This window comes from Microcaecilia unicolor, chromosome 13, assembly GCF_901765095.1.
Source record: "Microcaecilia unicolor chromosome 13, aMicUni1.1, whole genome shotgun sequence".
Lineage (NCBI taxonomy): Eukaryota > Metazoa > Chordata > Amphibia > Gymnophiona > Siphonopidae > Microcaecilia > Microcaecilia unicolor.
The window spans coordinates 96,067,236-96,080,062 of NC_044043.1; the positions used below are offsets into that span (position 1 = coordinate 96,067,236).

Below are 12,827 nucleotides of genomic sequence, written 5' to 3' on the forward strand. Positions count from 1 at the left end.
TCCCCCATGCATGCAACGGAGCACAGCCAAGACTGGATTAACCGGTTAGTGAACACAGAGGCTTTTATACAATAGTGGGGTGTACTGCAGTTAACTTCATTAGAGGGGGCTGTAAATATTTGGAGCCTACCTGCCTGGTTCGTGGTAATGTTCACGGTGGCAGATCTGCGTGGCTCCAGGCTGAGGTCTGACACACCGTTGACGGCCTCGATCCAGAAGGTGTAGTTCATGTGAGCCAGAAGATTCGTCACAGTGACGGAGGACTGCCAGAGGCCCATCTGCTGTGGGACGAAGCGGACCCCGGCGCCACAGGCCTCGCACTGCCCCAGATCCCACGCACAACGCCTGCAGATCACGTCGTACAAGGTATCACTACGCTCACCCTTGTCCAGGGGAGAAGACCACTCTATCGCCACTGAAGTGCCATTCACGCTGGAGACCAGGCTGACCGGAGCCGATGGGGGACCTTGTAACAGAAGAGAGATGTAAAGAGAGGCAGTGAAGACCCCAGCCAATCACACAATACACTGTAAAAATGGACCAGTAGTATCGCGATCTCATTTCTGCGGGCTCTCATCAGATCATCACCACGCCTGGCCTCTTTCCTAATGACAGGGTCTTTATGCTTAGCCTTTTATTCTTAGGAATTGTCATATGTGAAACTCTTTCCTTTCCTTGTGACTGTTTCCCAAGAGATACTCATCTGACACCTTCATTTCTTCACATCATATGCTCATTAGAAGAGCAGTAGGCTCACGTTTTACAAAAATCATGTTCAGTGAGAGAACCAGGACTGTCATAAGTACATAAGTGTTGCCATACTGGGAAAGCCGAAGGACCATCAAGCCCAGTATCCTGTTTCCAACAGTGGCCAATCCAGGTCACAAGTACCTGGCAAGATCCCAAAAAAACGTATTGATTCTGGCAAGATCAATACATTTTATGCTGCTTATCCCAGAAATAAGCAGTGGAGTTTCCCCAAGTCCATTTTAGTAATGGCTTATGGACTTTTCTTTTAGGAAGCTAGCCAAACCTTTTTAAAACCCTGCTAAGCTTACTGATTTTACCACATTCTCTGGCGATGAATTCCAGAGTTTAATTACATGCTGAGTAAAGAAATATTTTCGCCAACTCATTTTAATTTACTACTTTGTAGCTTCATTGGAAAAAGACCTGGACAAGGGGCAGTCCCCCCAGACCCTCATCTGCCCCCAACATACTCCACATGATTATGTCTCTTTCACACTGTCCCCAAATCTCATCTCCTCCTACACACTGTTCTGCTAAATTTATTCAAGGCCCTTCCTTTTATCATTTTGTCTTCCTCACGCTATCTCCCCTTCATCCCACCAAGCAGACTGTCCCTCCCAGTCAATTAACCCGCACCACTGTCTTCCAAGCCTTATGATGAAGACAAGCCGAACAGTATCCATCTCGTATTTTCATTTATTCATCTCATCCCTATCCACATTTAGGTGGAGGATTGTCACCAGGGCGGTGGAGGATTGTCACCAGGGCAGTGATGGCCGTAGGAGTTGGCAAGCGTGGCAACCAACCCTGGCCCTGTCCTCACACCACTCCCATGCTCAGACACTCCAGGCAATGCATGGCTGCTGTACAGTGGTATCTCACAGTACGGAAGCAGCTTAGTCTCTCGTTGGGTCGTGTTGAATACTTACGAGTACAGGAGGCAGAAGGGGAGTCCAGGGCAGCCCGATAGTAATTGGCATCACAATGGCAAACTTGAGCAGCTCGTACCTCCGAGTGACTATGTGACGGACACTGTGTGCATAGCTGATCGCCAGGAGCAGACTTGTAAAAACCAAGTTTACAGGCTGCGGGAAATACGAGAAGCAAAACACTTTTCGTTAGTGACATTTAGTGAGGCACAGTGAGCAATCAAGGAAAGTCATCCCATCTAGTGAATGCCACTGGGACTTCAGGGCTTCTTAAAACATCTCCCACTGCAGTTTTTGAAGATTTCCTTAGTGCCTTTACTCCAGTTATTAATTCAAATGTGATCATGTTATCATTGTTGTTGTCCAGCAGAGCCAACACCAGTACCTCCTTGCCCAGTTCAGGGCCGCCGAGAACAAAATTCCCCGGGCCTCCAAGGGGGGGCCCGGCGCCGCAGTCCCCTCCACCCGTCCACCACTGGGCCGGGCCCCCCTGAATTCAAATCATAGCATCTCACCTCAACCTCGCTCCGTGTGAAAGAGGCGCAGCAGCGGCAGTCTGCAGATCATCTCCCTTCGGGCCTTCCCTCCCTGTGTCCCGCCCTCGAGGGAGGCGATCTGCGGACTGCCGCTGCTGCGCTTCTTTCACACAGAGCGAGGTCGAGGTGAGGCGCTATGATTTGAATTCAGGAGGGCCCAGCCCGGTGGTGGACGGAGGGGGCGGCGGCGACGACAATGACCTCGGGGGGGCAGTGGTGGCCCAGGCCCGGCCCAGTCTCTTGGCAGCCCTGGCCAAGTCCTGCATTCCACTAAGGACTAGATCTAAACCCAGCTGCTCCATGAAGCAGTCATTTATTTACCTAGGAAATTTATGGGCCGACGATCAGAAGCAAACTCGGGGGCTAGAGGATTATTTGCGCCACACTAGTGCCTGCGTTTGCTTCCGTCCCATAATCAGAGCCCCCGAGAATGTGAAACAACGCACTCATGGGCTCTGACCACAAGCAGCCATACAAATGCATGCTAATCAGGTTATTTTACTTTTCCTCCCCAATGATCAACTGGCAGCGCGGCAAACCCTACGCCAGCTCGGAGCTGGCGTTAGGGTTTTCAGAACATTGGGGAGGAAATCCCTCCACGCAGGAGCCCCCCCTAAAGGAACCCTGATCCCCCAACCCCAAGCCAGCAACATAGGGGCTGGAGGACCTCCAGTTCCCCCCGACCCCCCTGACACAAGTTCACAGGGGGCTGGAGATCCAGTGGATCTCCAGACCCCCTAACCCCACTCCCACCCCAATAAAAAAAGCTCTGGTGACCCAGTGGGCTGCAAACACAAGCCCCTCAACCTGGTGGTCTAGCGGCTCCATTCCCTGCCCCTCCTGTACTTGAGTGGTGGAGGGAGTACTATACTCCCTCCTCTTCCAGCGCCGCCTTGAAAATGGTGGCACTCAGCCTATCCAGTGCATCGTGGGATGTGCTGGGTGGGGCTTCACCACCATATAAGGACTGGGGGGGTTGGGGGACTGCTCCTGTATTGCTGGCTTGGGGTTGGGGTGTGGGGAGGCACTAGGCCACCAGCATTTTGCATTGCAGGGGGGTCTTGGGGCAGTGGCATTCCTAGGGGGGCTGACACCTGGGGCGGATCGCAATGTGCTCCGCCCCCTGGAACAGCGCGATGCCCCCCCCCCCCCCAGCAAAAGAACCCCCCGATCTCCCGGTGAAAGAACCCCCCCCACGGGTGCACGCCGCTGGGGGGGGGGGGGTGCCGCGCGCCTGCCGGCTCTTCGTTTTCATGCTCCCTCTGCCCCGGAACAGGAAGTAACCTGTTCCGGGGCAAAGGGAGCCTGAAAACGAAGAGCCGACAGGTGTGCGGCACCCCCCCAGCGGCGTGCACCCGGTGCGGACCGCCCCCACCTTGGTACGCCACTGTCTTGGGGTCCCACAGACTTCCAGCCCCTTTGTTTGTCAAGCAAGTGTGGGAGGAGTGTGCTTAAATTTGTAGGCTATTATCTCTGATTGGATTACGCTGTTACATATGAAAACTGGAGTTAGAAGTAGGAACCTAATGTCATTAGCTTTTCTTTCTGTTAGACGTGCTATTAAACATAGTATATCTAATTCCTCTCTCCATTATCAAGTTGCTTCTATATGGAATACATTGCCATTACAACTTCGGACCTTGCCCAATTATTTATTTATTTATTAGGATTTATTTACCGCCTTTTTGAAGGAATTCACTCAAGGCGGTGTACAGTAAGAACAGATCAAACATGAGCAGGAGGCAATTAAAGCAGTAAAAATATTCCAATACAAAGTATGGGATAATATAATACATAACTCAAAAATAAAAAAAAGCAAAAATGCTCTAACAAATAATATATATTATATATACAACATATATTGTATAAACAATACATATTTATATATATTTTTCTGCTGTGCACATGTTTTTCAATTGCTATCCGAGCGTTCCAGTGATCTATTTTAAGAGATTTGTTATTGACTTAGGACTTCACTATTGAGTTAAAAATCTTCCTCTGTTTTTTTGGCTACAGTGGTTTTTTCTCCATTAGTTGTTTTACACTGCAGTTGTTTTCAGAGGTTAAATTGAAACCCAATGATGTGAGTCTGTTAAAGGGAAGACCATCTCTGTAGGCAGTGGCGTAGGAAGGGGGGGCGGTCCGCCCCGGGTGCACGCCGCTGGGGGGTGTCGGCTCCGTGCTGGTGCACTGGCCTCTCTGTCCCGGAACAGGTTACTTCCTGTTCCGGGACAGAGAGAGCAGTGAACCAGTGCGGAACCGACACAGCCCAGCAACTTGCAGTCGGGGCGGATCGGCCCTCCCCGGGTGTCAGCTCCCTTCGCTACAGCTCTGTCTGTAGGCACCCTGGACTCCAGAGGTTTCCTTTATTTAAATTTATTATATGTTTGAAACCCTGAGTCAGTAACTTATTTATTAGAGACATTTTTGAGGTATAGTATACTACTTACAATGTCAACACAATACGTAGTAGAACATTTTCATCAATAGGGAAGGGTAAAGCAAAGATGGAACATATAGATAGGTAAGAGAGTAAGAGGAGTTAGAAAATAAGGGGACTAATTTAAAGAAAGGCGCACATGAGGTCAGAGAGATGGTTAAATATTATCTCAGCTAGGGTAGGAGTGGATAAACATGTCCTGCTGCAGTACGTGTAGCCCGTGTTGGTGTACCTCAGGGATCTGTCCTGGGACCTCTTCTTTTCTCCATCTATACTTCTTCCCTTGGTACTCTGATCTCATCCCATGGTTTTCAGTATCGTCTTTACGCTGATGACTCCCAGTTCTATCTCTCCACACCAGAAATTACAGCAGGAGTCCAGGCCAAAGTATCAGCCTGCCTGTCTGACATTGCTGCCTGGATGTCTTACCACCATCTAAAACTAAACATGACCAAGATTGAGCTTCTTATCTTTCCCTCTAAACCAACCTCTCCTCTTCCTCTTCTCTATTTCTGTGGATAACACTCTCATCCTCCCTGTCTCATCAGCTCGTACCTTGGGGTCATCTTCGACTCCTCCCTCTCCTTCTCTGCACATATTCAACAGACTGCTAAAACCTGTCGTTTCTTTCTCTATAATATCAGCAAAATTCACCCTTTCCTTTCTGAGCACACTACTAGAACCCTCATCCACGCTCTTATCACCTCTCGCTTAGACTATTGCAACTTGCTTCTCAGAGGTCTCCCACTTAGCCATCTCTCTCCTCTTCAGTCTGTTCAAAATTCTGCCGCACAACTTATATTCTGCCAGTGTCGTTATGCTCATATTAGCCCTCTCCTCAACTCACTTCACTGGCTCCCTATCTGCATACAGTTCAAACTCCTCTTATTGACTTATAAGTGCATTCGACTACATCAGCCACATGGACACCTGAATGCGGAGTTCCACAGGGATCCCCCCTCTCACCAACCTTATTCAACTTAATGATGATACTCTTGGCCAAACTACTATCAAACCAAAACCTCAACCCATACATATACACAGATGATGTAACGATCTACATCCCATTTAAACAAGATTTAAAGGAAATCTCCAATGACATCAACCGAAGTCTACATATCATGCATTCATGGGCGGATGCATTTCAGTTGAAACTCAATGCAGAAAAAATCCATGCCTAATACTTGCCTCTCAACACAACACAAACAAATTCACCACCATTAACACACCAACATTGAGTCTCCCAATTTCAGACACCCTAAAAATTCTTGGAGTCACCATTGATTAGCACCTGACACTTGAGAGCCACGCGAAAAATACAACCAAGAAGATGTTCCACTCAATGTGGAAATTAAAAAGAGTAAGACCGTTCTTCCCTAGAAATGTCTTCCGTAATTTGGTACAATCAATGGTACTCAGTCACTTAGACTACTGCAACGCAATCTATGCTGGCTGCAAAGAACAAATTGTCAAGAAACTTCAGACAGCCCAGAACACGGCAGCCAGACTCATATTCGGCAAATCAAAATATGAAAGTGCTAAACCCCTATGAGAAAAGCTACATTGGCTCCCTCTAAAAGAACGTATCATGTTCAAAATATGCACCCTAGTTCACAAAATCATTCACGGAGACGCTCCAGCATACATGTCAGACCTGATGGACTTACCACCCAGGAATGCTAAAAAATCATCCCGCACATTCCTTGATCTTCATTTTCCCAACTGCAAAGGTATAAAATACAAACTAACGCACGCATCAACCTTTTTCTACTTGAGTACACAATTCTGGAACACATTACCGCGCAACCTAAGAACAATCTATGAACTAACCAACATCCGCAAACTACTGAAGACCCATCTCTTCAATAAGGTATACCGCACAGACCAACAAATGGGAATCCTTCAATAAGGCATAACGCACAGACCAACAAATGGGAATCCTTCAATAAGGCATAACGCACAGACCAACAATTGTGAATCCTCTATATAGATCCAGAATTATCGGTTATTTGCTTGTTATTCTAATATAATGCTTTTTCATTATCATGTTACCAAGAGCCTTCTGTAATTACTAAAAGCTATTTCTTGTATACCTCCACTACTCATGATAATTGTAAGCCACATTGAGCCTGCAAAGAGATGGGAAAATGTGGGATACAAATGCAATAAATAAATAAATAAAAATTCACTCTGCAGCTCCTCAGTACCTCTCCACTCTCATCTCTCCCTACATTCCTCCCCGGGAACTCTGTTCACTGGGTAAATCTCTCTTATCTGCAACCTTCTCCTCCACTGCTAACTCCAGACTCCGTTCCTTTTATCTTGCTGCACCATATGCCTGGAATAGACTTCCTGAGCCACTACGTCAAGCTCCATCTCTGGCCATCTTCAAATCTAAGCTAAAAGCCCACATTTTTGATGCTGCTTTTAACTCCTAATCCTTATTCACTTGTTCAGAACCCTTATTTTATCATCCTCACTTTAATATTCCCTTATCTCTTGTTTGTCCTGTTTGTCTGTCCTAATTAGATTGTAAGCTCTGTCGAGCAGGGACTGTCTCTTCATGTTCAAGTGTACAGCACTGTGTTGCTGCGTACGTCTAGTAGCGCTTTAGAAATGATAAGTAGTAGTAGTGTTGCTCCTTGTGTGTGTGTGTGTGTGTGTGTGTGTGTGTGTGTGTGTGTGTGTGTGTGAATGAGACTAACAATTTAGTTCTTTCTTCTATTAAAGGCCTGGTTAAAGAGTCGAGTTTCATCTGCTTCCTAAAATAAAAATAGTGTTGTGTTAAGCGAAACCTTTCAGGCAGTGCATTCCAGAGTATGGGGGCTACTCCGGAGAAGGCTCGCTTGCGGGTATCACATCATGTAATTATGTGCACATGGTATGTTTTTAGGGAAGCTCTTAAGACATTTTTACTTATGGAATTCATCTCAGATGATTGTTAAGTTAGTTGATTTGTATTAGGACCTACATTGGTTCTTGTAATTCTGATTCGCAATGAACCATCCGTGGTATTTGAGGAATAAAAGCAGTGCATAACATGGCATCTTATATAGCAACTTTGGGGCAAACGCTTATACCAGCTCCATGGCTGGTGTGAGTGGTTGTTCCTACTTTCCTTTACACACTAGATAAAACTACTCTCCTTGTGCCCATAGTAATTGTCGCTCTGTATCAAGCAAAACTGGTGCTGGGTAGACTTCTACGGTCTGTGTCCTGAAAAAGGCAAGGACAAATCAAACTCATGTATAAAGTATCACATACCACGTAAAATGAGTTTATCTTGTTGGGCAGACTGGATGGACCGTACAGGTCTTTATCTGCCGTCATTTACTATGTTATATCATTGTAAGTACCATGCTATGCCAAACTTTGTATTGTTACTTGAATATTTTTACTGCTGTAATTGCCTGTTGCTCAGTTTGATCTATTCTTCCTGTTTCTTCTTGCCTTGAGTGAATTCTTTCAAAAAGGCGTTAAATAAATCCTAATAAATAAATCAAGCGGACAGGCCGTACCAGGCCTGTTTTCACTCCATTGCATCTACAGATTTATGACTCCAGTTCTTCTAGGAAAACAGAAACAGCCTCGCCCTGTCCAGCTGACCTAATGCCTGTCTGTAACCCTGATTTATGGCTCTCAGGAGATTCCTAGGGAACCTACAGCAGCTCATGTCGGAGGCCCATTGTGATGTCACTAAGATCCTCGCCAGCTCCTGCCATCCTGCAGCTCAGGGCTGGCCAGGTCACTTGCTTAAGAGCCTGGCTTTACTTTTCACCATGATGTCACACAGGTGAGGTTATTACAAGCTAGAATAAGACAGGTCATGTCAGTGGGGCCACTGAGAGTAGGGCCAAGTGAGACCATTTCCACTTTTTAACCCATCTGTTCAAAGCCAGTGGAGGAAATGCTGAGAAGAAGCCAAAGGCTCTTGCGTCTTCGACAGAGAGAGAGGGAGGTAACGAGTATCATCTCGCTCTCTGTACCATCTTTAGGCAGGTATGGGAGTTTGAAATCTCAGCTCCTCTCACTTTTAACAGCAGAGAGCTCTATAAACAGCCACTAGGTGTCATAGACGCCGACTCCGTGGGTGCTGTGGGTGCTCAAGCACCCCCAATAACTGAGGCAGTGGCGCATGGGCATAAAGTGCCTGTCCCTCCCGCTCCCTGCACCATCCCACTCCCTGCCCTGTACTGCTGTCCGCACTCCGCTGTCCTTCAATGTATCCGGCCCACCGCGCCGTCAGTGACTCAGGGCCAGATGCACTAAACACACTGCCTTCGGCGGTCTGGAAGCTTTCCCTCTGTTACAGCTTCCTGTCCCCCACTGGCGGGATGCTGCGGAGGAGGAGAGCGGGGGAGTGGGGAAGGAGGGGGAGGAGGAGAAGGGGGGAGAGGAGGAGGAGAAAGGGGAGAGGAGGAGGAGAAGGGGGGAGAGGAGGAGGAGAGGAGGGGGGAGGAGGAGGGGGAAATGCTTCTCTGGTATTTATTCTTAGGTTTCCTCGCTTTTTTATGGGAATGGTAGTGGCATTAGATATCCTGATTTTCCTAGCTCTCAGCCCACTGCTGTAACACCCAGGCTAGCATTGAGCAAAACAAGTCTGAGTCTAGGACGTTTAATGACAGGAGATGGCATGAGCCTATCTGGCCCAATATGTGGGCTGAAGCCAGTAGGTGGAGTTTTTCATCCTACCAATTTCATTGTTTTGGGTGTACCAAGATAACGGCAGCTGCACTGGGGAGAATTACTACTACTAAACATTTCTAGAGCGCTACTAGGGTTACGCAGCGCTGTACAAGTTAACAAAGAAGGACGGTCCCTGCTCAAAGGAGCTTACAATCTAAAGAACGAAATGTCAAGTTGGGGCAGTCTAGATTTCCTGAGTAGAGGTCTAGTGGTTAGAATTAAAATATGGTTGGGTGGAGACCGGCTTCAGCCTTGTGACATCATGCTGTCTCCTGTCATCAAACCTGCTTGGGCTGACCGCCTGCCAATCCTTTTACAACCTCACCTCAACTGTTTTCTTTTTCTAAATAACTCCAGTTTGGACAGACTTTCAGCACCTTTGAGGCTTGTCTACCAGCTCTGCCCTTCTTTGTACGTCTCTGAATACGCAATTGTCTGTTCATCACATGGACTTACATTACAAATCGCCTCTGTTATTTTCCAGAACTTCAGGAATCAGAAGCTTCAGAACGAAAGACAATGCTATGGACTCCGAACAGCAAAAGCAGTCGAACCGTGGTAAAATTTTATATTTAAATTCTTTTTTTATTGACAGAAATAAAACAAAATATAGAAAAGAAAATAAGATACCTTTTTATTTTAATTGGACTAACTGGATTAGCTTTTGAAGGGCAGAGGAGTGGCCTAGTGGTTAGGGTGGTGGACTTTGGTCCTGAGGAACTGAGTTTGATTCCCACTTCAGGCACAGGCAGCTCCTTGTGACTCTGGGCAAGTCACTTAACCCTCCATTGCCCCATGTAAGCCGCATTGAGCCTGCCATGAGTGGGAAAGCGCAGGGTACAAATGTAACAAAAATAAAATAGATACTATTGGAGATTCTACATGGAATGTTGCTATTCCACTAGCAACATTCCATGTAGAAGGCTGCGCAGGCTTCTGTTTCTGTGAGTCTGCGTCAGACTCACAGAAGCAGAAGCCTGCGCGGCTACATTGGTGATCTGCAAGGGCCGACTTCTACATGGAATGTTGCTACTGTTGGAGATTCTACACGGAATGTTGCTATTCCACTAACAACATTCCATGTCGAAGGCTACGCAGGCTTCTGTTTCTGTGAGTCTGACGTCCTGCACGTATGTGTAGGACGTCAGACTCACAGAAGCAGAAGCCTGCGCAGCCACATTGGTGATCTGCAAGGGCTGACTTCTACATGGAATGTTGCTAGTGGAATAGCAACATTCCATGTAGAATCTCAAATAGTAGCAACAGTGGAGGAGTGGCCTAGTGGTTAGGGTGGTGGACTTTGGTCCTGAGGAACTGAGTTCGATTCCCACTTCAGGCACAGGCAGCTCTTTGTGACTCTGGGCAAGTCACTTAACCCTCCATTGCCCCATGTAAGCTGCATTGAGCCTGCCATGAGTGGGAAAGCACAGGGTACAAATGTAACAAAAAAAAAAAAAAAGGTAACTCTTCTTTTTCAGATCAGAAATAAGCAAATGTTGGCAAACACCAGTCAGTCTCTCTCTCTCTCTCTCTCTCTATATATATATACTAGTAAAAGAGGCCTGTTTCTGGAGCAAATGAAAAGGGCACTAGCAAGGTTTTCCTCCCCAACACTCCCCCTTCTCCCTCCCTCCCTATCTACCTACCGACCCCTTCGTCGTTCTGACGCCATCGCTCCGCCCTCGGTGTGTGACGCCACTGCTCCGCCCTCGACGTCATCACGTTTGACGCGAGGGCGGGGCCCGGCGACTTGGCGATTTCGGTGGCTTCACCACCACGAACCCTTCGAACCCTGAAGGAAGTGACGGAAGTGATGTCAGTGTCTTCAGAACGTTGAGGGTGAGTTTTATTATACAAGATAAGTACTTATCTTAAAAGCTACGAGAATGGTAAGGGATTTGCGTTACAAGACGTATGAGGAGAGACTTGATGACCTGAACATGTATACTCTGGAGGAAAGGAGAAACAGGGGTGATATGATACAGACGTTCAAATATTTGAAAAGTATTAATCCACAAACGAACCTTTTCCGGAGATGCGAAGGAGGTAGAACGAGAGGACATGAAATGAGATTGAAGGGGGGCAGACTCAAGAAAAATGTCAGGAAGTATTTTTTCACAGAGAGAGTAGTGGATGCTTGGAATGCCCTCCTGCGGGAGGTGGTGGAGATGAAAATGGTAACGGAATTCAAACATGCGTAGGATAAGCATAAAGGAATCCTGTTCAGAAGGAATAGATCCTAAGGAGCTTAGCCGAGATTGGGTGGCAGAGCCGGTGGCAGGAGGCGGGGCTAGTGCTGGGCAGACTTACACGGTCTGTGTCCTGAAAATGGCAGATACAAATCAAGGTCAGGTATACACAAAAAGTAGCACATATGAGTTTATCTTGTTGGGCAGACTGGATGGACCATGCAGGTCTTTTTCTGCCGTCATCTACTATGTTACTATGTTATTTTTGCCATCATTTGCTTATTTCTGAGCTGAAGAAGGGTTACTTTTGAAAACTAACCAAAAACTGTATTACGTTAGTCCAATAAAAAAGGTATATCATCATCTTATTTTTTTTCTCTGATTTATTTTATTTCTATTGATTACCTTGAAAAGTGGACGAACACAGCTACCACATCACTTTATTGAAGGTAAAAACACAGAGTAACATAGTAGATGGGACACTAACAATACAAGCAAGAGCTCAAATAACAACAAATATGAATCAAATCAAACATATAAACGGCGAGTGACCGTACTCACTCGCAAATGCGCAGTAGAGACTTCCCTCTCTGCCCCGCCCCCGCTTCAATACGTGATGATGGGGGTGGGACAGAGAGGGAAGTCTCTACTGGCATGCTGCAGACGTCGCAACCGCTCCCCCTCCCCCGGAGCCGCCCCTCCATCTGGCCCGAGCACTGTGAACTTACATCAGCACGCAGCAGCAGGCACATCAGCAAAGCTGCCGTCGGGCTTCCTTCTCTGCCTTTGTCCCGCCCTCGCCGATGTTACGTCACACGAGGGCGGGACACAGGCAGAGAAGGAAGCCCGCCCCGACGGCAGCTTTGCTGATGTGCCTGCTGCTGCGTGGTGATGTAAGTTCACAGTGTTGCTCGGGCCGGGTGGAGGGGCGGCGGCAGCGACTCCGGGGGGGGGGCTCGGAACCCCCCCCCATTCCAAAAGTAGCCCGTTTTCACGCGCTCAACGGCTAGTAGCATCAGAAAACATACACACATGGTACCAACCAATAACATAGGTATCCTAGATTTCCACAATTTCTCCCCTACTCCCGCATCCAACCCCAAACCTTAATCTAACGTCCCATACGCGATGGCAACTAACACGTGAACTCCACCCACCTAACCCCACTGTACCACTACCAAGCCCAATGTATCCCTCAAAAACAATGCACAGAGAGACACATATCCCCACTATAATGAGACATAATTATACCAGAAATTGGGTGAAATTAATAGGCCACCATCCCGTGTACACAAAT

The 12,827-nt window shown here is 47.3% G+C and overlaps 1 protein-coding gene across 1 annotated transcript in view; it reads right to left on the minus strand.

Annotated features, from left to right (window-relative positions):
* LOC115482471 (ephrin type-A receptor 8-like) overlaps positions 1–12,827 on the minus strand; it is a 194,631-nt gene that overhangs the window by 34,804 nt on the left and 147,000 nt on the right. Inside the window, exons 4-5 of the mRNA XM_030222244.1 lie at positions 1,680–1,835; positions 131–466 (exon numbers count right to left, since the gene is read on the minus strand). Of these exons, the coding sequence (XP_030078104.1) occupies positions 131–466; positions 1,680–1,835 (492 nt within the window). The remainder of the gene's footprint in view (positions 1–130; positions 467–1,679; positions 1,836–12,827) is intronic.